The following is a 24,840-nucleotide window of genomic DNA, read 5'->3' as shown; positions in this document are numbered from 1 at the left end:
AAAATGAAACTTTTAAAACTTAAAAAATTAAAATAAAACTTTCAAAAGAATCAAAATAAAACTTTAAAACTTATATAATAAAATGAAATAAAACTAAAACATAATGAATAAAAAATCACAGCATTTTTGTTATTTTGAAGTTCTATTTTTAAGTGAGTCTCTTATCTTAATAACATTTTATTTAATCTATAAAGCTTTATTTTAAAGAATTCGAATGCAGTTCCAGTCATATCTAGACCCTTTTACTTAGCATCCATCTTTAACACATCAACAAATCATGGAATAATATCTGTTCACAGAGAAAAACAAAGAATAGAAAAGAGGCTTTATTATCTGTGTAAAGGAATCCTTCTTCGACAGACAACGCTACTAGATAAAGCTTATGCCCGAATGGAATTTATTCTTCCGCTCTCAAGTGTACACTACGACACAACATAAATAACTTTGCGAATGATAAATATAGTAATTAAAAAATAATAATAAAAAGATTAAATATAATCCAAAAAGTCACGACGTGATGATCGAGGACGCGCTAGTGTTACCGAGTAGTAGCAGTCACAGCTACAGCGTCATCAAAGTTGGTTCCGTTCAATCTCCATCGGTTTTGGTGTCTCCACTAAACCATCACCATCGTGTTCTTCTGAACGTGCCATTTTCATCTCCGATAATCGCTCTCAGGTTCCTTCCTTCTTCTTTCTCCCGCGTCACACTGTGGAACTGTCATATTCCTCTTTGCAAAGCCAGCGTTGTCTTTAGTTTATGCATGTTAATTCCGCAATCGGAGTTTGGATTGTGGAAATTCGAGTGACTTTTTATTTAATTTCACGTGATTTTCTTTGAATTGAGAGAGAGAGAAAGAGAGAGAACTCGTTACTAATTCTTTAATTACCTGATTATTATTGTTATTTCTGAATTTCGTTGCATGTCAGTGAAAGTATGTTAATGATTTTTAATTTTTTTTTCTATTTTGGTTAAATTGGACAAGGACTGAATTGAACACTTGCATGGTTGACAAAAGTGCAATTTTTGGTATGCAGAAGAAAGGGAGTTGGTGAGAAGCTTGTGCCCAAAATGGCTAATTATGAAGGACAAGCAGTTACTAGTCGTGATAGCGAAGTCAGATCAGGGAGTATGATTTTTGAGCCTATTTTAGAAGATGGAGTGTTTCGTTTTGATTGTTCTGCAAATGATAGAGATGCAGCATATCCCAGTATTTCTTTTGTAAATAGCAAGGATAGAGACACGCCTATCACTACTCAGAAGGTTCCCCTGTATACCCCTACGTTTGAGTGTCTTCTAGAGCAGCAGATTGTCAAACTTGAGGTCAGTTACTTACTTTATTTGCTTCTGGCATCAGATCTTTTGGTTGTCATCTTAAAAATGTTGATTATCTTTAAATTAAGGAGTGTTTGTTTATTGACTTTGTTTCCTGGCATAATTCACTGCTCATGCCATTTCCCAGGCCTTCAGAAATTGATTGAATTTGTTTCTGAACCAGCTTCCTGTAGGTACCTCCCTTTATGGAACTGGAGAAGCTAGCGGAGAGCTAGAGAGGACGGGCAAAAGGGTAAGTCAATCTTATGGAATTTTGTCTTTTTAAAAAGATTTATTTATTATCTGGGTGCTGATCAGTTAAATTTCATTTGCAGGTTTTCACATGGAACACAGATGCATGGGGTTATGGACCTGGAACTACATCCTTGTACCAATCACATCCATGGGTGTTAGCAGTTCTTCCTAATGGCGAGGCACTAGGAATCCTTGCTGACACGACAAGGCGCTGTGAGGTGCTGGAAAATTGGCTTTTTCTCATCTATAACCTTGTAGAGATGTCTATGCTGTTATATTAATCTGTTTGATGGTCATTTGTTTTGTTCATAAGCAGATTGATCTGAGGAAAGAATCCACAATACAGTTTGTTGCTCCATCCTCATATCCTGTCATTACATTTGGTCCTTTTGCTTCACCCACGGCAGTGTTGATATCTCTATCAAAAGCAATTGGTAATTTTCTGATTAAAAAAATGATTCCTTAGAAAGAAATGATAATTATGCATCTCCATGGCAATTATGCCTCTTCATTTTTGTTGAGGGATTCAACATAAGATTTTATGCAATTATTTTGTTTGGAAAAACTGAAGTCTGTCATTACTTAAGGAGAGTAGTCCATATCTATACAAGAACCTTGTACCTATTGTTAACACACACAAAATATGATTTCATATGCTACATGTTAATTTGTTATGTGTGTGCATACACATTTGTAATATGTATAGTGTGCTTTTATTATTATAGGAGCTAATGAAATTTATATCTAAAAATAAAGGCATTATCGATAACATTGATAAAGCATGCGATGTGAATTTACTATTATAACTAATAACTATAACTTTTGTACAAGTTTCAATAAGAGCTCCTTTTTAAATTAAAATTTCATGTATATGTTAGGATGTGAACATTATTCTATAATCTTACAACACTTTCCAGCTTCATCATTTCATTTTAAAACTCCTCCTTACATTTTTTTTCCTTTGTCAGGAACTGTATTTATGCCCCCAAAATGGTCATTAGGCTATCACCAATGCCGTTGGAGTTATTTATCTGACCAGAGAGTTCTGGAGGTTCTTGGTTTTTTCTCTACTGTGATGACTCTGGAATTAGTTGCATACTTGCATTCATATATGTAGAACGCTGTAGAATCTGAATATGACATGTGTTCCAAGTTCTGACTGTTTTGCTATAGTCTTTTTGCTTTTACTATCTTTTTGGTTAAGAAAAAAATGAAATCCTTTAAAGTTCTGTTTGGTGTATCTGTTTTTAATATGTTAAATATCTGGGGTTTTTGGATGGGATGATAATATGCCTTTGGCAGTATATCAAACTTCTTCATTATTGGGCATACCATTCAATAAATATTGGAATCCAAGATGCCTGGGAATCTTAAGCATATAAACACAGTTTAAATAATGTGTTTGTAAATGAATATGAAAATCCTTATTCATTGCAAAATGTAGACATTACACCCTCCAGGAAATCTTTAATAACTTTCAGCTCTCATACTAAACATGGGTTTCCAAAATTTTCATGCTACCAGATAAATTATGGTTATATGTTAACATTCAGCGTACCTAAAAGTTTACGATTTCTGCATCGCTATCAACTTTGTTTTGTATATTCTAACTTTTTTGGGTATTAATTTTTTAGAAGCATGTTTTGTCTTGACTTGTTAACAATTAAAATTTGCAGGTTGCAAAAACATTCCGGAAAAAGAGCATACCTTGTGATGTGGTGTGGATGGATATCGATTACATGGATGGTTTTCGTTGTTTCACCTTTGACAAGGCAGGTTTTTTTACACCTAGGAAAAGAATCATTTATCAGTTTATTTATAGTACATGTAGCTTGTGTCTCATAAATTAAAGTTATGTATTGCATAGTTTGTATAATGTAAATTTGTTTTATTGGCTTAATCACATTAGCTATCCAGCCTGCACTGGTAATTTGAAAAAAGCTTAGTTAATTTTTTTGTTGGCCATTTTAATGTCTAAACAATATACTTTTGTTTAGATAAGTAAGTAGTGTCTGATCTTTCAGGAGCATTTTCGAGATCCCATGTCTTTAGTGAAAGATCTCCATTATAGTGGTTTTAAAGCTATTTGGATGCTTGATCCTGGAATCAAGCAGGAAGAGGGTTATTTTGTATACGATAGTGGTTCTAAAAATGATGTTTGGGTCCAAAAGGCAGATGGAACTCCTTACGTTGGTAAGTTTTTTTTTTCTTTTTACTTGAATATTTCTGTACTTCATTCATGCCTTCTTCTTTCCTTTCTGTGATGCATTATCCCATATATATATCCTCAGGGGAGGTGTGGCCTGGGCCATGTGTCTTCCCTGACTATACGCAGTCTAAAGTTCGTGCATGGTGGGCAAATTTAGTTAAAGACTTCATTCCCAATGGTGTTGATGGTATATGGAATGATATGAACGAACCAGCTATCTTTAAGGTAATTCTAATCTCTTTGGTTTCTTTTCTTCAAATAATATGAAACAATATTTGATCCAAATCTTATTTTTTGTGGATCTTGATTTGTTTCATTTCCAACTTCTTTACCCATTTCTTTTTTCTAGGTTCTAACAAAAACAATGCCTGAGAGCAATGTTCATAGAGGAGATACTGAACTTGGAGGTTGTCAGAATCATTTTTTCTATCATAATGTAATATACTTTGTCCCTTATTATGACTTTGGAGTCGCGTTTCTTTTATTTATCATAAGCTTGTTGATAGAGCACTTCGATTATATAATTAGATACCAATTACCAACTGCATCTTGACTCTCTGATGTTAGTGTATCAATTTAGATTTGTTGAATGTTTTGGTGCCTTACCATGTAGTTACGAAGTTTTGTCAATTACTATTACTGTTCACTATAGGTCTATGGTCTACTGATGGCAAGATCAACTTATGAAGGCATGAAACTAGCTAATGAAAAGAAGCGTCCTTTTGTTCTTACGAGAGCTGGATTTTCTGGCAGCCAAAGGTATGCTGCAACATGGACTGGAGATAATCTTTCTACATGGGAGCATCTTCACATGAGTATCTCCATGGTACTTCAGCTGGTAAGATTCTTAGTCGCATGGATGCTACTTCCCTTGAGCAATACTGCCATTTGATGTTGTCTTAGCACCATTAACTTCTGCAGTTTCTTGTGAAGTCTTAGAATATGGGTCTAAAAAGGCCTTTGTATGGGGTGTGTTAGAGATATAATATAAAATCATTCATTTGTCTTCCCTAATAGTTTAAGCTCTTGTGATTGTTGGTTAATGACAATAAATAATCACTTTGAATAGATGTTGTATTTCCCTTAATAATTTCCTTTCCTTGTGTTCAGGGACTTAGTGGTCAGCCACTTTCAGGTCCTGATATTGGTGGATTTGCTGGAAATGCAACACCTAGACTTTTTGGAAGGTGGATGGGTGTAGGTTCCTTGTTTCCTTTTTGCCGAGGGCATTCTGAAGCTGGCACCACTGACCATGAACCCTGGTCTTTTGGGGAAGAGGTTAACATCAATATTCTTGCGTTTTCTAACTCTTTATATGCTGTACATTTATCTGAATTTTATGATGAAATTTCTTATCGTTATATCACATGGAGTAAAATAATGAAGGCTCTATATTGAGCTCAATTGTTAGCTTGGTATCAACATAACAATTTTAGTTGATTAATAAAAAAGGACATAATCTCATATTCCATTTCATGCTTTAAGTTCTGGTGGTGTACATTTGTTATTAACTTATTCTGTGTTTACTTTTAAAAACTGGCTATTTTTTCCTCTTCAATGGAACTTGATATCCATTGGATGTGTGTGTGTATATAATTCATTTATTATATCTAGGACTGATGACATAAATAAATATGACACTCATCATGTAATCTTTTTTAGAGCATTTACAGTTGTATTCTGCTACTGGCCTAATCAGGATTTTGTTCTTTTAATGCTAATTTGTTTTTTTTTTTATCAGCAAAAATACTAGTATATTAATAGAGTACCAGAGGTACTGAAAATACAATAGTCACCTCAGGATTGGTCCCTATACAATAAGTGAACCAAAGCTGAGGAAAAAAGATAATACAAAGTTTGCCTTAGGATGCTATCCTATACTATTAGAAAATCCTGCTCTGATATTGGAGGACCATTGATTGAAATGTATATTGAAATCCTTCTCCAAGTGTGTGAGCCATGTCCATAACAAAAAAAGTGCATCATCTAATAATCTGTTAGCGTTGAATGTCCCATTGGAGAATATGATGTCATTTCTTTGCTTCCAAATGGTCCAAGTCAGCGCAAGCCACCACCATTTCCATCTACTAGCCCTCTTTCCTTCTAACGCTCCGTGAATGTGGTAGAGAAAATGATGCCTTGGGTGCTTTGGGAAAGCCCCCAGCAAATTCACCCACGACCATGATTCCCACCAAACTGGAGATATCCTATTGCAATGAAAGAATAAATGAGATGCATTTTCCTCCTCGGATCTGCAGAAAGGGCACGTTGAATCATCTACCTCAATTTGCCTCCTCCGCAGATTGGACCTTGTCGGTAGCCTATCTCTTATGAGTCTCCAAGCGAATACCGTGATTTTCAAGGGAATCTTAAGCTTCCACAATTCCTCAAAAGCTCCATCCAGGTTCCCATCAACCATCTCCTCTCGTAGAACACAATAAGCTGATTTGGCCGTATATTGCCCACTCGAATCTGCCTTCCACACCCACTGGTCACCTTTCTGCGCCTGAATCCTTAGACACTCGACCTCCCTTAGGAAAGATGCCGCCATATCTACTTCATTATCAAACAGCGATCTCCTCCATCTGAAATCCCACTCCCACCCTGTATCTCTGAAGATCCCCATATGCTGTATAAGCTGATTTTGTTGTGAAGATATGGTATACAACCTGGGGTATCTTGCTAGCAACGATTCTTCCCCACCCAACCATGGATCCTCCCAAAATTTAAATCTATCCCCACAACCCGCCTTCCATAGTGTTGAATTATTGGTTAGCACACCATGTTGTGGGTGTTGAAACACAAGCTTTAGATCCCTCCACCATATAGATTCTGTCTTTGCTCTTGTGGCCTCACTTAAGCCCCTCCAACCACCATATTTTGAGTCCAGCACCTTAGCCCACAACTCCCCCGGTCGCTGAAATAGATTCCAGTTCCACTTACCCAGTAAAGATAAGTTAAAGGAATTAATGTCTTTAACTCCCAGACCCCCGGCTCCTTTTGACATGCATACTGTCTCCCATTTGACCCAAGCTATTTTCCTCTGCTGCTGGTCACCTCCCCACAGAAAATTTCTCTGAATTCTTACTAACTCATCCACCACCTTATGAGGAACCCTGTAAAAAGAGAGAAAGAAAATAGGAATAGATGTTAGCACTGACTTTAGAAGGCTCACTCTCCCCCCGAACGATAGGTTTCTCTGTTTCCACTTCACTAATTTTCTCTCACACTTGGAGATAATGGGATCCCATGTCTGATATCTTCTCGGATTTGCTCCAATAGGAAGACCAAGGTATGTGAAAGGGAGTGTCAACAAGCTACAATTGAGATAATCAGCTGCCTCACTTTGCCATGTCTCCGTCGCCCCGAAATCCCCAAATCCACTTTTGGCAAAATTGATTTTGAGGCCCGAGGCTAGCTCAAACACCCTCAACATTGCTTTGATAACTCTAACGTTTGCCATTGATGCTTCACCAAAGAAGATAGTATCGTCCGCATATTGAAGGAGACTAATTTCCACCTTGTTTTTGCCACACAGAAATCCCCTGTACAACCCCTTCTCTAGCGCCTGAGTCATAATTCCATTCAATGCCTCCGCAATTATATTAAATAGGAGAGGTGATAGAGGGTCTCCTTGCCTAAGTCCTCTCTGAGGCAAGAACTCTGTTGAAGGGCTTCCATTGACCAACACCGAAACTGATGCTGACTTTAAACATCCTTCCATCCACGAGATCCACTTGGTGCAAAATCCCATACGACGCATCATGTAAATCAGAAAATTCCAGCTAACAGAGTCATACGCCTTCTCATAGTCGACTTTGAAAACCAAGCAAGGTTTGCGGCATCTTCTGGCTTCGTCTATTACCTCATTTGCAATCAACGCACTATACAGCATGTGTCTGCCTTCTATAAATGCTGACTGCCTTTCATGAATAATGAGAGGCATTACCTTCTTTAGTCTATTTGTCAACACCTTTGCAACTATCTTATAAATGCACCCTATCAGTGAAATAGGTCTATACTCGTTCAGCACTTGCGGATCCAAGACCTTGGGAATTAGTGTTATGAATGACGCATTTAGACCTCTTGGAAAGATTCCATTTACATGGAATTCATCCAGAAATCGCATAACATCAGGCTTAAAGATATGCCAAAACTGTTTGATGAATTTGAAATTCAAACCATCTGGCCCCGGACTCTTGTCGCTCCCGCAATCCCACACCGCCTCTTTCACCTCCATCTCCTGGAATCTCCCCACCAGAATCTCATTCTGCATGCTATCGATGGTCTGAAAGTGTATCCCATCCAGTGTAGGTCTATTAGGCTGTGTTTCTTGAAAACGTTGTTCAAAGAATGACTTGACTGCCTTTTTGACTATTGTCGGCTCTTCCACCCAAGAGCCTTCAATCAGTAACCCTTGCAAGCAGTTGTGTCTTCTACGAGCATTAATCATCATGTGAAAATATCTAGAGTTACAATCTCCTTCTCTGATCCACTTGGCTCTCGCCTTTTGCCTTAGCAACGACTCATGGGAATGAGCCGCTCTCCATAAATCCTCCTGAAGCTGATTCCTGATTACAATCTCCTGTTGAGATAGTTGTCTGTCGGATGTGGTCTCCTCCAGCTTATTTAGCTCTTGTTCAATCTTTTGATATTTCTTTAGTGTGTCCCCGAAATGATCTCTATTCCACTCCCTCAACCTGGTCTTGAGAGCTTTTATTTTCTTTTTTAGTACTACCCCACCCCAACCACTTAGCTGGTTAGATGTCCAGCTTTCCTCCACAACTTTCTTGAAAGAAGCATCAGATAGCCAACAATCCATTATTCTGAAAGGCTTAGGACCCCAATCAGAACTCCTGGATTTGAGCAAAATCGGACAGTGATCAGAGAAGTTCCTCTCCAAAGTGTATTGAGCTGTGTTAGGCCATCTAGTAAGCCACTCCGCAGATACAAGGCACCTATCTAGCTTGCTTCTAGATAAACCGTTTGGTCTAACCCAAGTGAACTTGCTTCCCACCCAGGCTGGTTCCATTACCTCCAGCTCTTCAATCCATGCATTGAATTCCCTAGAGCCACCATCCTCCAAGGCCCTGTGACATGTACCAGCTCTCTCTGCAGAATTTCTGGTGCTATTAAAATCCCCTAGGATGCACCACAAACCTCCCGGGTTGTGATTTTTCAGCTCCTTAATAGACTCCCATAACACACGTTTGCGATGCATATCACAAGGGGAATAAATATTGACTATGGTCAATGGTAAGTCCTGCTGGATCCACTTTCCTGCTAACATTAAAAATCCAGCCCCACTGGTCTTCCTTTCCAATCTGAAGGCTTTGTCACTCCATAAACATAAAATACCTCCAGCAGTGTTAGTTGCTGGCTGCGCTTCCCATTGAACTTCAGAATCCCCCCATAAGGCTTGACACACAGATCTATCAAGCACCTCCTTTTTTGATTCTTGTATGCACAACATGTCAGCATGATGTTTATTGACCATTCTCCTAATTGATGGCCATTTAACTCCCCTCCCTAGACCTCTTGCATTATATGTGATAATATTCATGGACTCTTCCTCATCCCTCCCAATCTCTCAGACTCTTTAATGTCCCTTTGTTCCATTTCACCCAATTGCTGCACCTGCTTTGTATTGTCATTCCAACCTGTTACTCCTAATTCCTTTGCCAACTGCCATAATATCTCTGCCTCCTTAGAATTCTCCTTAGCTTGCAATTCTTCCTGCTGCATATATTGGTCCATTTCATGCTGATGTGAATGCTGCTGCTGAATATTGTCTTGCTTATGCCCTCCATTAGTCATTCCCTGTTGAGAAGATACATTTCCCGACACCACACTCATGCTCCTCTGCAGCCCATTTTCTGTAATTTGCCTTTTGCGCCACTTTTTCCTAACATACACGTTGGAGGGGTGTTTTTGGTTTGAATGGGCCTCTATTTTATTATCTCCCTGGTAGGTTCCTTTAATAGAGGGGGTGTGGGGAAGTAAAACCAGCCCAACTAAATCCACATGCTCCTTGTCACGTGCATGTGTGTGGTTAAGTTCAGCAACTTCAAAATCTGACCCACTCTCCTCTGCCCTCATCTTTCCTTTTGCATGCTCCTCTCCTCTCTTCCTGTCAGGGGTACGAAGCCCATTGTCCCCTACAATTCTTAATTCGGATCTGTCTGGTACCTCGCCTGCATCTCTGGTCTCTGCAACCGCACCATTTTGACTTGCGTTTGTGTCTGGGCTTACCTCGTCGTCGCTACAACGGCTCCTGACCTTTGTCCCCTGGTCTGAAGAGATGACCAGCGGGTCCCCCTGTGGCTCGCAACCAACAGGTAATACCTGATGGTAGTTCTGTTCTCCCTCCCCTTGCATGTCACCTTCTTCCGCCGGCTTTTGCTCCTCCGCCATGTCTCTCCACTCCTCCGACACCACCGCATATTGGCTCCCGGCATTTATCCACGACTGGGTAGACTCCGGCAGCGGTCTCAGCTCACTTTCCTCCGAGCAGATGTCCTCCGATGAGCTGTACGTCGCTCTCAACCTGCATCGACAGCTGTGCGAATAGCTTCCACCTTCCTCTATGACGCACACCGGGAATATCTCTCCGTTAATACATACTCTCACTGTGTGTTGTATCAACGGCTTCCACGGTGTTTTCACTAAGATCCTTACCCTATTCATCTTTCGCAATTCCTCCACTTCATCATCTACTTCCACAACGTCACCTATGGCAGCCAGAATTTTCTTCAGATTTTGCGAATCCCATGCCATTAACGGCACTCCCCAACATTGCAGCCATGTTAGTCTAGATCCCGCGCGCACCTGCCTATTCCATCTCTCCACAGAGTAGAACGGCGACTTGTTGCTCTCCATCAGTTGTCGAGCCTGGCCTTCTGTAAGGCCTAGAAGAAGAACCATGTCGTCGCCGATGTACTTCGGCACGATATTCACTCCCCAGTCCCAAAGCATATCCTCCTCTACACTGCCCAGCGCTGTTAACTTTTTGAGTCTTCCCACCCAGGCATCCTGAAGCCATTTCAGCCCTTGTATGGGAATGTCGAGAGACACATCTGAAGTTGATGTGTTGCACGGAACTGTTGACGGCATCACTGCAGTTTTTCTTTGGTGTTGCCGCGCCACCACCTCTGCAAACGATCCACTTTTCAGACCCGGGATCAATGTGTGCGTGACTGCCTCGTAAGTATCTCTTCGTCCCTGATCATGACTCGTAGTGTAGTTTCGATCCCCTATTGCTGGTTGTTGCCCTCCTCCCCTTCTTCTTTCATATTTTGGAATGTTAACATACAGCTTTAGCCCTCCCAGAACAATGCTGTCCAGTCTCCTTTCTAGCTTTTGCACATCATCCACACCAATGAATCTTACAAAACCATATCTTCTCCCACTCCTGTTCCTTTTCTTTGAGATAAAAATTTCCCTAACATCACCCGCTTTCTTGAAATGCTGCCAGAGCTCCTCCTCCGTTGTGTCTTCAGAGAAACGAGTGAAATAAAATGAGGAAACATTCCGGTGATCTCTCCAATTAGCTCGCATGTAGCGTTGTTGGTCTCCTATCCTTTGTCCGTCGACATTCAGACGTGGGTCCCTCCTATCTCGCTCCCTCTCCCGCTCTCTCCGCTCTCTTCTGGGTAACACTCTCTCCCACCCACCGTCTCTCTCCCTCTCTCTCGCTCTCTCTCTCTCTCTCTCGCTCTCTCTCACTCATTCTCTTCTCACTGATCAGCCAGCAGATATTTTGACTATGCTAATTTGTTATTAATATTTGCTAGCATCTTCTGACTATATTATGTGTGACTAGTATATTTCTTTATTAGAAAAACTTTTAATTCTTTTGTATGCAAACCTAGCTCTGTCTGGCAAAAGGCTAAGGACACATTTATGTGATGAATGGGAGGATGGGACAATTTACAGCCCTTATAATTCTCTCTTAATGAAATGGTGCTTTGTGCATCTCTAACTTCAGCTCTAACTTATAGTGTGAAGAAGTTTGCCGATTGGCATTGAAGAGGCGCTACCGTCTGATCCCACTTATTTACACTCTTTTTTATTTTGCTCATACAAGGGGCACTCCAGTTTCAACCCCTACTTTCTTTGCTGGTGGGTTCATGTTCTCTTTACTACTTGTGTCGTTGGTTTTATTATGATATCTGACCTTTCTTCCTATATATCACAATTTTTTTATCTTTTTATTTATTGATTTTCTTTTGCAGATCCAAAAGATCCCAGTCTGAGGAAACTTGAAAATTCATTTTTGCTTGGTCCAGTCTTAGTGTATGCAAGGTTCTTCTACTTCTTTACTTATCTATCATCAATCTAGACAACACTGCTATATTTTTTAGAGATGCCTTTGCTGGAAATAGGCTGGTTTTCCTCATTCTTCTATTTTTTTTTTGGTCAGCAAAAGTAATATATATTGATAATGAAGTACCAGAGGTACTAAGGATACAAAAAACATGGTATCTCAGTGAGCTGGTTCCAGAATCAGACTTAAATCAGTCTTGATGGGAACCAGATACTAAGAGCAGAAAAAAAAAAAAAAAAAAAAAGGAAGATTGCTGCCAGTGCAGCTATTTCTAACCCCCCCCCCCCCCCCCCCCCCCCCCACTATTATACAAAAACTGATGATAAATTTGACGACCAATGGCTGAAGGGTGTAGAAAAGTTCTCCTCCAAGTTCCTCAGCCATGTCCACAATATAAATAATGCTTCCTCCAATAATTTGTTGCTATCAAAAGTCTCATTAGAGAAAATAATCTTGTTCCTCTGCTGCCAGACTGACCATGTAAGGGCCATCCACCAACTATTCCACCTATTAACCCTACCTCCTCTACCCAACGATTCGGCGTGTTGGGAAAAATGCTGCCTTGGGTGCTGCGGAGAAGCACCCAAGATGTTGACCCACGACATAGATTCCCACCAAAGAGGCAGAATCTTATCGCAGTGTAGGAACAAGTGGGCAGCGTCCTCCTCAAAGCTTCTGCAAAACGGACAAGCTGAATCGATGATTTCGACATGCCTCCTTATCAGATTTGACTTAGTTGGCAGCCTATCCCTAAACAATCTCCATGCAAAGACTGCAACTTTAGGAGGTATCTTCAGCTTCCATATATCTTTGAACTCCTGCAGCTGACTGTCTTCTGTATCAGCTCCCCACATCTCCTCATAAGCGCTTTTTGTGGAGTATTGGCCACTAGCTTCTGCTAGCCAAATCCACTCATCTCTTCTATTAAATTGAATTTGAGTGCGATCCACCTCAACTAGAAAGTTGGCAGCCATATCAACCTCGTTGTCGAATAGGTGCCTCCTCCAAATAAAGTTCCATTCCCAACCCATATCCTTCCAATCTCCCATCTCCTCAATTCTGTGATTTTGTTGGCATGAATTGAGATATAACCTAGGGTATTTTGCCAGCAAGGTTGTCTCACCATCAAGCCATCTATCCTCCCAAAACTTTATTTTGTCTCCACTTCCCACCTTCCAAACTATTCCTTCCTGAAAAACAGATTGGTGTTGCGGATGGTGTAGAGCTAGTTTTATGTCCCTCCACCATATGGAAGCGGTATTATCACTTGCTGCATCCAAACCCCTCCAACCCCCATATTTCGATTCTAGAACCTTAACCCATAAATCTCCATGGTGCTGGAATAACTCCCACTTCCATTTACCAAGCAGTGCCAAGTTAAATTTGTTGATGTCCTTGATTCCCAACCCGCCCCTTTCTTTAGGAAGGCAAACCGTCTCCCAATTAACCCACGCAATCTTGTTGTGAACATCTCCACCGCCCCAAAGGAATCTACGTTGTATACGCACCAATTTGTCCACCACCCTTGCGGGTACCCTGAAAAAAGAAAGGAAATAAATCGGAATAGAGGTTAGGATTGATTTTATAAGGGTGACTCTCCCCCCAAACGATATGTGTCTTTGTTTCCACTTTGCTAGCTTCCTCTCACACTTATAGATTAGTGGGTCCCACAACTGACATCTCCTAGGGTTTGCCCCAATGGGCATCCCCAAGTAAACAAAAGGGATGGACAGCAGGCTACAATTCAAGTAGCTGGCTGCATTTTGCTTCCACGGCTCCGACATACCGATAGATCCAAATTTGCTTTTGGCAAAGTTTATTTTGAGACCTGACACCAATTCAAAGGTCCTCAAGATGGCTTTGATCACCCTTATGTTCTCCATAGACGCCTCACCAAAAAAAATGGTGTCATCCGCATATTGTAAAATGCTAATGTCCACTTTGTCTCTCCCAACCGGATAGGCTGTATACATTCTTTTCTGAATAGCTTCTCTCATCAAACCATTTATACCTTCAGCGACAATATTGAATAAGAGGGGTGCCAAAGGATCTCCTTGTCTTAGACCCCTTTTGGGGGTAAATTCAGCCGTGGGGCTCCCATTTACCAAGACTGATATGGTCGCAGATGAAAGGCATCCCTCAATCCATCTAATCCATCTGGGACAGAAGCCCATCCTTCTCATCATGTATAAAAGGAAATTCCATGACACTGAATCATAGGCCTTCTCATAGTCTACTTTGAAGACAATGCACGGTTTTTCTGTTCTCTTAGCTTCCTCCACCACCTCATTTGCAATTAAAACACCATGTAATATGTGCCTGCCTTGTATGAAGGCAGATTGTCTTTCATCTATAATGTGCGCCACCACCTTCTTCAGTCTGTTGGCCAAGAGCTTACTAACAATCTTATAGATGCAGCCAATTAAAGAAATGGGTCTGTAATCCGCTAGTCCCTGTGGATCATCCACCTTAGGGATTAATGCTATGAAAGATGCATTAGAACCCTTTGGGAATATACCATTTACATAAAACTCATCAAGGAAACGGAGGATGTCCGGCTTCATGATCTCCCAGAACTTCTTAATAAACTTGAAATTCAGCCCATCAGGACCTGGGCTTTTTTCGCTCCCACACTCCCAAACAGCGACCTTTACCTCCATCTCCTGAAATCTTGCTGTCAACATCTCATTTTGGTGATAATTAAGTGACTGGAATTGGATTCCATCAAGAGATGGTCTACAGGTCTCAGTCTCTTGAAATCTTTGTAAAAAGTACTCTCTAACTGCCTCCTTCACCTTTTGAGGTTCATCAACCCACATACCATCAATCATAACTCCTTTCAGCAGATTGTTTCTTCGCGCCGAATTCATCAACAAGTGGAAATACCTTGAGTTACAATCTCCTTCTTTGATCCATCTGGATCTGGACTTCTGTCTTAGTAATATCTCATGGGATTGGGCAGCCACCCACAAAGCTTCTTGCAGCTGCTTCTTAGATGTCACCTCCTGTGTAGATAACTGTCTGTCCATGGTTTCCACTTCTAATTTGTTGAGCTGATCCTGCAACTGTTTAACCTTCTTGTGAGTATCCCCAAAATGCTCCTTGTTCCAAACTTTCAGCCTACTTTTGAGGCTCTTTATTTTTTCTTTGAGAACATATCCCCCCCACCCACTGTGTTGAGAAGAAGACCAGCATTCTTGCACGATTCTGGTTAATGATCTGTCCAGCAGCCAGCTATCAAGGACCCTAAATGGTTTGGGTCCCCAATCTATGCATTTAGATCTGAGCATGATCGGGCAATGATCTGAGAAATTCCTATCTAGAGTGACCTGAGTGGTTGCAGGCCATATGCTGGACCATTCTGAGGAAATTAAGAATCTGTCAAGCTTGCTTTTTGCAGATCCATTCGGTCTGTACCAAGTAAATTTTCTTCCCCGCCATGGTGCATCCTCCAATTCCAATTCTGCAATCCAATCGTTAAATTCCTTTATGCTGCTGTCCCTCTCCAAACTATGGCTGTTCCCAAGCCTCTCAGCTGGGTCTCTGACATTATTGAAGTTGCCTAAAATGCACCACAAACCCCCGTTGACTGAAGACTTCAGCTGCTTGATGTTGCCCCATAGAGTTCTCTTATTCTGAATATCACATGGTGAGTAAACAGTGACAATGTGAACTTGTTGATTCTCCTTTATCCATTGACCAGACAGCATAATGAAAACTGTGCCAATGACTTTACTTTGAAGCTTGAAAGCTTTTTCATTCCATAACACTAAAATCCCACCAGCTGTGTTAGAAGCTGGTTGCATTTCCCATTGGACGTCGATATCACCCCACAAAGCTCGACATAAGCTCTTGTCACAATTCTCCTTCTTTGTTTCTTGAATACATAGCATATCAGTTTGTTCCTTCCTAACCATTCTCCTTATAGCAGCCCACTTCACCCCCCTCCCTAGACCCCTTACATTGTAAGAAATAATATTCATGGGGTAGTTCTTCTTATACCCAATCTCTCCGCCTCTTTAACATCTCTTTCCTCCATATCTTTAATTTTGTTTATGATCTCCTTGCTGTTTGACCCCCATGTTGCCCCCAACTCATTAGCCAAGTTCAAGATATCTGCTGCCTCCTGCATCTGAGTCTTCTCAGTTTTTTCGGCCTCCTCATCATGCATGCCTTGACCACTTTGATGTTCATCGTTTAGCTTTCTGTGGTTTATCTGATCCTTGCAGGGAGGGGTATTATTGGCCTTCTCGAAAGCTTGAAGTTGTTGTGTGGCTGAATGGTTTAGTTGTTTTACTGAATCCTGATGGGCCTCATTTAAACTACCCGTCTGAATTCGTCTTTTGTACCCCCTTAAGCGTGAATATACCTTCCAGTTATTGGTTGGTATAGATATTGTTCTGTTTGGGCTGCTGTTAGGGATGGGCTTGGCATTTTTGGGGGTGTGACTAGAAGGGCCCAGCACATTAATATCCACACCAGCTTCCACATGTCTGTCACGTGCATAACTTTGATCCTCTTCCACCGCTACTGCCCTGCCCCCTTCAATATTACCTTTTTTGTGCAAGCCCTCATCCTCCTCGAAATGCTCCCTGCTTCCACCGCACTCCTTTTCCTTCTGCTTCTGGTTTTTCATTTTGAAATTTTGGTTGCTGCTGTTTGTCAATGGTCCCAAACTTACCGCGTCATCATCACTTTTCAGGGCACAGGTATCCGTTCTGCTGCATGCCTGAGAATCGGGAATTATCCTCTGGTCCAAGTGATTATCCAGAGGGTTAACGAACCCAGAGGAACCAATGGGTATGTCGTCGGTCCTTGCTCCGTCGGGCCCAGCAATTTGCGCGGTTGATTGTAGGCTGAGGTCCGCCATGTTTCGTGACCTCGGGCATCGAAAGTTGCCGGCGTCGTCGAGTGGCATAGGTGATGAAACCGCCGTCGGTGTGTCAAAACAACTATCGTCGGAATCGATCTCCTCCGACGACCAGGTGTCCCTCCTTCGCCGGCAGGTGCAGCTTTCGATACCTCTTTGGATTTCCTCCACCACATGCACCGTGTATTCTTCCCCTCCTATGTTAACATATACTGTGTGTTGTATGCCGGGGCTCCATGTGGTGCGAATGAGCACCCTAGCTCTGTCCACCCTTCGAGATTCATCAACATCATCATCAACGTCCACCACGTCCCCCATGACTGCCACGATTTGCTGAATATATCTCTTCTCCCACGCTATAATTGGAATGCCCCAACATTGAACCCAAGTTAACCTTTGACCCGCTCGCATCTTCGGACTCCACTTTTCCATGGAATAGAACATTGATTCTACTCCCTCCATCGTCTCCTGCTTCATTTGTTCAGCTCTGTCATCCGAAAGACCAAGAAGTAGCACCATGTCATCCCCTAGGTATTTCGGGGTTATATTTGCTCCGAAATCCCATAGTGGGTCTTCCTCAAGCTTATCAAACCAGACCAGGTTTTTCAAACGGCCAACCCAAGCTCCACTGAACCATTTCTTATCTTCCAGTGGAATGTCGATAGATACCGACGATCGTGACAGAGCACGATTATGATTCCCCCTGGTTGTTTCTTTCCCATGATCGCCGGAGTGCTTGTTTCGAACCACCACTTCCGCGTACGATGTCGAAACTTTAGGTAGGCAGTGTTCTCCCCCATGTCTTGCTGTGTGGTGCTGATTGTTAGTTGGTTCTGGTCGTACCACTTCTTTCCCCTTGGTGTCTCTCCCATATTTGGGGATGTTGACATACAGCTTAAGCCCTCCAATGACAATTTGGTCCAGCTGCCTGGCTAGATGGTGCTCGTCTCTCACACCTTTGAATCTAGCGAAGCCAAATCGTCTTCCATTTCTGTTTTTTATCTTGGGTACGAAAATCTCCCTCACGTCGCCCCATTTCTTGAAATGGTGCCAAAGCTCCAACTCCGAAACATCATCAGAAAATCGCGTGAAATAATAAGTCGTTATGTCGTTCCTGTCTCGCCAGTTTACTCGTCTGTTGCCTTGCTGTTTATCCCCCTTGTCTCCGTCGTTTGTCAGTCGTGAATGGTTGTGGAACCCCGCTCTGTCTCTCTCTGTTCTCCTCACTCTATTCCTAGCACTCTCCCACCCACCTTTTCTCTCTCTGTATGACATGACAATATTCCTCCTCATTCTTCTATGCATGCTGACTACAAATTTGATATATCCTTTAGTCATCAAGAAAGGGTGAATGATAAAAAAAGTTGCATTTTTCTTTTCCAATTTGTTAAAAAAAATTAGATCAGATCATGGTAAATCCCCTGTTATGTTCCTCCATTTTTTAAATAAGCTGAAAACATTGAATTCATTAACAATATGGATATAGGAATGGTACACTTTTGTAGTAGAGAAACAAAAATAAATGATTGTAATCTAAAGCCTAGCTTATCTATTCTTTGTTGAGTTGAGGCTTGGTATACTGTGTCTGTTTATGGATATTAATTACTGCTATCTGCTCCTTTTGTGTTTGTGTCTGCAGTTCTTTGAATTTGAGTTGATTCCTCATTTGACCTTTATCTGACCATGTCCATTTTGCATTATTAAATGTATATGTTAATAATTCATAATGTCTAATGTTTTCTCTTATTCATTAACAATTCATATTTATAAGTATTTGTGGTCTTCGGGTCTCCGCTTTTTTTGGTAGCAGCTCTCAAGTTTAATTATACGTTAAGTTTTATAGAAAGCTGTATAATACATTGCTGTACAATTTGTGCTGATTTAACATGTTATTTGTATCTTGATCAGCACCTTACGTAGACAGGGGTTGGATAAGTTGGAGATTACTTTGCCTAAGGGGATATGGTTGAATTTTGATTTCGACGATGCACATCCGGTATTTTTTTTACTGCTCTTTTGTTTGCATTTTTTTTAGTACTATTTTAATTTATTTTCTGTCAAAAAAAAAATTATTTGCTTTCCTTTGTTTTTTGTTTTGTCTGGGGCTTGTCAGGATTTGCCAGCTTTATACTTAAAAGGTGGCTCAATTATTCCCGTGGGCCTCCCTCATCAGCATGTTGGAGAGGCTAATCCTTCAGATGACTTGACTCTTTTTGTGGCTTTAGATGAACATGGTAAGTCAATGCATTCAATTTTCCCTTGGCATGCTTGTACAACTATCTTGCTAAGGTTTTTACTCTTAAGATTAACACCTTGCTGTTAAAGGCTGTATGGATAAGATTTACGGGGTGTTTGGTTTGAAAGAAATTATGGGGAGCTAATTTGAGCTTATGAAAACAATTTATGACTCCTATATGTTCTTAGCTTATTTTGATAAGCTTCTCGGCACAATTTATCAAAACAAACTCTTTTTAACTATGAAATATGGTTAAATTTATGGCATAAGCCCTTACATGATAAGAACTTGTTGAACTAGTGTTTGATTAAGTTCTTTACCCAAATGCACCCTTCATGATTGACAGGGAAAGCTGAAGGTGTTCTATTTGAGGATGATGGTGATGGATATGAATTCACAAAAGGCAGTTATTTATTAACACATTATGTGGCTGAACTTAAATCATCAGTTGTTACAGTGAGTGTCCACAAAACTGATGGATCATGGGAAAGACCTAAACGCCGCTTGCATATTCAATTATTGCTGGGTGGGGGTGCAATGGTATGTGAGATGAAACTACAAAGAGTTTGAAACTTGACATAAAGAAACTGTAACTGCTTGATTCCATCCTTTACTGGATACTTGATCTTGATATTTATATTTTTTTTTTTGTTTTTTAAACAGCTTGATACATGGGGAACTGATGGAGAAGTTCTGCAACTAATTTTGCCTTCGGAAGATGAGGTGTTGAAGCTAGTATCTACTAGTGAGAAGAATTACAAGGACCGTTTGGGTATTTTCTTCAAATATTTTACTTGACTGGTTTATGAATATTAATTTATATGATATTTTGTTGACCATCATTTTCTCTGACAATGCTACATTTATTCTTTAGTATAGTGCTTTGTAGTTTTGTGTATTTCTTGAAGACAATCATGCTTTTAAGACCTAATATGTCAATTTTTGAAGATGTTTCTTGGTTTGGATACTGACCTTACTATTTCTATGCTGTAGTTTCCATGTCTTTATTATCTTCCATATGGTTTCTTTGCCCTCTGTAGGGAACTGTCTGAATTGAGTTTTTTGCATTGGTTTTAGTTCTCCTGTCCTGTTCATGAGTAGAGTGGAGGTGGACTTGTGGTTTTATTCTGCAAAATTATGTTGTATTTTACATCTGAATAGTATCTAACATGCATTCAAGGATCCTAGAAATTCCAATTCTATATCAAGGTGTGCTACTTTCTGCTATTTATTTTTTGGCAGAAAATGCAACTCCAATTCCTGATGTAGAAGAGGTTTCTGGACCCAAGGGAACAGAGCTTTCAAGAACTCCCATTGAACTGAAAAATGGTGAGTGGAATCTTAAAGTTGTTCCCTGGATTGGGGGTAGAATCATGTCCATGACACACATTCCTTCAGGTACGTTGATCATAATTCGCAATATATTTAATTTGTTTATTGGAAATGTACAAGTAGCTTGTGTTTTTCCCTGTGACACATTGATTAAATAATTTGTATTGTTTATAATATGCTTTACAATGTTCATGATAATAAACAATTTTTTTCAGGAACACAATGGCTGCATAGTAGGATTGAGATAAATGGGTATGAGGAGTATAGTGGTATGGAGTATCGTTCTGCTGGGTGTTCTGAGGAATATTCTGTCATTGAGTAAGTTCCTTTGTATTTCATGATTTCACTGAGGAAACTTTTTGTCAAGATGTCACCGAAGGCCAATTTGATCCTTGTATATACTTTTTCATAGCATGCAGTTGATTCTTGTTCCACCCTCATTTTTCATTTTGGTATTCAACATGTATTTTGTGACAATTTTATTTCAGTCGAGAACCAGGGCTTGTGGTGTTAGAGGGTGATATTGGTGGGGGATTGGTTCTTAAACGTCATATCTATGTTCCAAAGAATGTTCCCAATGCCATCCAGATAGACTCTAGTATAATAGCACGAAGTGTTGGAGCTGGTTCTGGAGGGTTCTCAAGGTTATATCTGAAGCTTCCCCTCTTGTATCCTTACAATATTCTCATTATCTCTCTCTGTGATAATATATATATATATATATATATATAAAGTTAATTTCATCTTTGGGGGATCTCCAACTCTGATTTATTAATAAGGTGATTGGCACTTCTCTTGCTATAGCCTGCAGTGTTGGATCATGGGGGTTAAGTGTGTTTGGTTACTGAGTGCCTCTATACACTTCCACTTAGAAATGTATTCTTGGACACATTTTGAAATGTTTGGCTGGCAAGTCCAAAATTAGTTTTGGTCCCAAATGTTAATCTACCAGGAATAACATTTATTTATTGTTTTTCAACTTGACAGATTTTACCAATTGGTTGTTACATATAAGTTTAATGATAATAAAAATCAATTTATTTGTTTTTTGACAATTTCACACTCAAAAGTAACTTTACTAACCATTTCCAAATAATTTATTCTCTCAAAATGATTTTTGGGTGAATATTCTTGCTACTTATCATTCTTTCAAAATTACATGAACTAACTCTCCTAAAAGCTTGGGCTCTCACACAAGAAGCCTTTGGGCTTGAAGTCTTGATAATGCATAGGCCTACTTGTGCTGATGTTGAACTTTTTTGTTAGAAGAACGGGGATAACAAGGATTCAATTTTTATCAACTGTGGTCATAGAGGCTTTGATACCTTGTCATGAACTAACTCTACAAAAGCTTAAGTTGTTAGGTGAAAACACGGGAATGATTTTTATATTATACTTCTAAAACAATTTGTTTTACTCACTTGATTAATATTCATCAATCATCTGAACCCAAACATGCATTGTATATGTCAATTAAAAGACTATTTACTTTTTGTGACATTTTCTTGTGTTTATCACTATGTTGTGCATGAGGATCCTAGTGGAAAGTTGAGACATTAATCAACAATTTATCCTTCTTTTCTGTTATTTTCACTACTGAATGTTTTTGTCAGTTGTCTATTCAGATGTGCTGATTTCTACTCTCCTTTGTGTGTTCTGTAGGTTGGTTTGCTTAAGAGTTCACCCAACCTTTAGTGTTTTGCATCCATCAGAATCTTTTGTTTCATTTACTTCAATGGATGGATCGAAGCATGAAGTCTTTCCTGATGGTATGGAGCAATTCTTTGAAGGAGACCTCATTCCTAATGGTAATGTTCGTTTTATCTTTTTCCTATCTTGTTACTACCCACATGAAATGTGGGAACTCTACTGGGATGAATAAATGAGTAAGTATGATAGAAGAATAAATTTATATGTTTGGCGATGGTGAATACATTATTTTCCCAAAATGCATTCACCACAACCAAACATATAAATTTGAAATATAAAAATGAAGAGATCTAACTGGCATGCTGGCTTGTGTTTTAGCTTTAAAGATGAAACTGACTCTGGGATTTCAGTATGAGTTTATGTTCAGAGATTTTAGGTCTATATACATTTTTAGTTTCTATCATTTTTCTCAATTTTGGTTTTGGTCTCCATACTTTAAACATTTGGTTGAGTTCCTATAGTTTCAAAACTACTAAGAAATAGTCCTAGTGTAATGACCAAAACCAAAATGTAGGCATGGCAGCAGGGACCTATTCTTCCACGTGCTTTTCTTCCACATCCCATCTTTTCCTACTCCCCAACCGATGGAAAAAAAAATAAATCCAACATCCATTTTAAAAACCAATGTTCTTATAGGTGGCTGTGGAAGAATTTATGTTTTCTTTACTGTTTTCATTTTGTAGTTTAATTTTCATGTCAATCTTGTGAATCTGGACAGCTGATTATAGTGTTCCCTGTAAAAATTTTAATTGTAATTTCATTTCAGGCGAATGGAGGCTGGTTGATAAATGTCTTGGCTTGGCACTGGTGAACCGATTTAGTGTTAGTGAGGTATTCAAGTGTCTTGTTCACTGGGATTGTGGCACTGTCAACCTGGAGCTTTGGTCCCAGAGTAGGCCTGTTTCAGAGCAATCCCCTCTCAGAATTTCCCATCAGTACGAGGTTATAGGAATTTCATAATAATTTAACTGATCATCAATGTATCTAGAATGTTCGAAACAGTGTAGTGCTGTTACAAAACCTGCACCTAAAATCTATGCATAAAAATTTCAGTGTTGTTTCCTTCTTCCTTTTCACCTAAATGTCTATTCTGTTTGGTTGGACTTTTATTAAACAGCAAAGGGCATTGCCTTGTGCACCAATTAAATTGTTGGTACACCCAACACAAGATGGACAATTTCAAAATTGTCCTTCCATAAAGCTATACGGATTGCAAATCCGTTAAGCCTATTACAGATTGCCAATCTGTAATCTCGGCAATCCGTAAGCTCATTATAGATTGTCAATCTGTAATAGACTTACAGATTCGCAATCTGTATTGGGCTTACGGATTGACGATCTGTAAATGACTCATGATATTTTTTTAAAAAAATTTCAAAAATGTTTTACGAATTAATTTAAAATTAATGACCAAAATGCTCTAACCAACTGACTTAATAGGCCAATTATATTATAAAATAATTAATGTTATATATAACATTAAATTTTAAATGTATATTTAATACACATGTAAATTTACATAATAAATTGTGACAATTAATTTTTTTACATATATAAATTGTAACTAAAAATTATAAGTTTAATTAAAAATTATATATGTAAAAAATATATTATTAACATAAATTTACTAATGTATTTTTTGACTTTATTATAATTAATTTTGATCTAATAATGTATTTTTTACATATATAAATTTTAAATAGAAACCTAAATTAATTCTAATAAGATCAAAATATATATCAGTAGATTATGTTAATAATTTATTTTTTTACATATATAAATTTTTACTAAACCTATTATTTTTATTTAAAATTTATATATGTAAAAAAAATATACTATTAGATCAAAATTAATTTTAATAAAGACAAAAAATAATTTATGTTAATAATGTATTTTTTACATATATAATTTTTTATTAAATATATGATTTTTATTTACAAATAATATATATAAATAAATTAATTATTAGATCAAAATTAATTATCATAAAATTTATTATGTAAATTTAGATGTGCATTAAATATATATTAAAAATTTTAGTGTTATATATAACTACATTAATTATTTTATAATATAATTGACCTTAGAGCGTCGTGTTAATAATGCGAAAATTACGGGTTTGATTCATGGACCATTAATTTTAAATTAATTCTTAAAATATATTTTTTTAAAAAAATTAAAAAATCATATGGGTCACTTACTAATTGATAATTCGTAATAGGCTTATGAATTCACAATCCATATCAGCTCTACGGAAGGATAATTTTGTAATTGTCCATCTTGTGTTAAGTGTACCAACAATTTGACTGGTGCGAAAAGCAATGCTCATCAGCAAAAAATGGATGGAATTGTGCAAGTCTGCAAGAGGTTTGCCCAAAAAGTTTTTGTAATTTTTTTCCCGGAAATATCCTTCACGAAAACTCATTTTCATTGTGTTGCACCTCCCACCCCTTTATCGTTGAACACACAGCAAGAAAGAAATTTTATCAAGGCTAAATTAATAATTTGGTCCCTCTATTTTTTTTTATTTTATTCAATTTACTCTCTCTTTTAATAAAAAGGTCTTAGTGTCCTTTATTTTTTTTAAA

General features: G+C 38.9%; 1 protein-coding gene across 3 annotated transcripts; it reads left to right on the top strand.

The window, feature by feature from the left end:
- The first annotated feature begins 444 nt into the window (after positions 1 to 444).
- Positions 445 to 23,328, top strand: LOC114409416 (alpha-glucosidase 2). Of its 3 annotated transcripts, none has more exons than XM_028372868.1 (23): positions 445 to 678; positions 1,041 to 1,323; positions 1,499 to 1,567; positions 1,650 to 1,787; positions 1,886 to 2,003; positions 2,538 to 2,620; positions 3,246 to 3,341; positions 3,594 to 3,762; positions 3,861 to 4,003; positions 4,128 to 4,214; positions 4,431 to 4,616; positions 4,889 to 5,056; positions 11,779 to 11,899; positions 12,013 to 12,082; positions 18,883 to 18,970; positions 19,088 to 19,208; positions 19,557 to 19,750; positions 19,874 to 19,982; positions 20,453 to 20,608; positions 20,758 to 20,860; positions 21,031 to 21,186; positions 22,205 to 22,350; positions 23,019 to 23,328. In XM_028372868.1, exons 1-23 carry the CDS (start codon positions 518 to 520, stop codon positions 23,210 to 23,212), a joined length of 3,159 nt encoding a protein of 1,052 aa, XP_028228669.1. In that variant the 5' UTR covers positions 445 to 517; the 3' UTR covers positions 23,213 to 23,328. The 3 variants fall into 3 exon arrangements, with proteins under 3 accessions (XP_028228669.1, XP_028228668.1, XP_028228671.1); XM_028372867.1 differs by having other exon boundaries at positions 447 to 678; positions 1,038 to 1,323; XM_028372870.1 differs by lacking the exon at positions 445 to 678 and adding an exon at positions 732 to 934 and having other exon boundaries at positions 1,038 to 1,323.
- The last annotated feature ends 1,512 nt before the right edge of the window (positions 23,329 to 24,840 follow it).

This window comes from Glycine soja, chromosome 4 (genome assembly GCF_004193775.1).
Source record: "Glycine soja cultivar W05 chromosome 4, ASM419377v2, whole genome shotgun sequence".
NCBI lineage: Eukaryota > Viridiplantae > Streptophyta > Magnoliopsida > Fabales > Fabaceae > Glycine > Glycine soja.
Note: the sequence above shows the minus strand (reverse complement) of the source record. Positions and strands in the feature narration are given on the sequence as shown.

Coding starts and splice junctions, on each gene's coding strand:
- LOC114409416 (XM_028372867.1), top strand. CDS start 518: ATGATCGAGGACGCGCTAGTGTTACCGAGTAGTAGCAGTCACAGCTAC. Junction 20,609..20,757: donor CATGACACACATTCCTTCAG/GTACGTTGATCA, acceptor AATTTTTTTCAG/GAACACAATGGCTGCATAGT. Junction 22,351..23,018: donor AGGAGACCTCATTCCTAATG/GTAATGTTCGTT, acceptor ATTTCATTTCAG/GCGAATGGAGGCTGGTTGAT.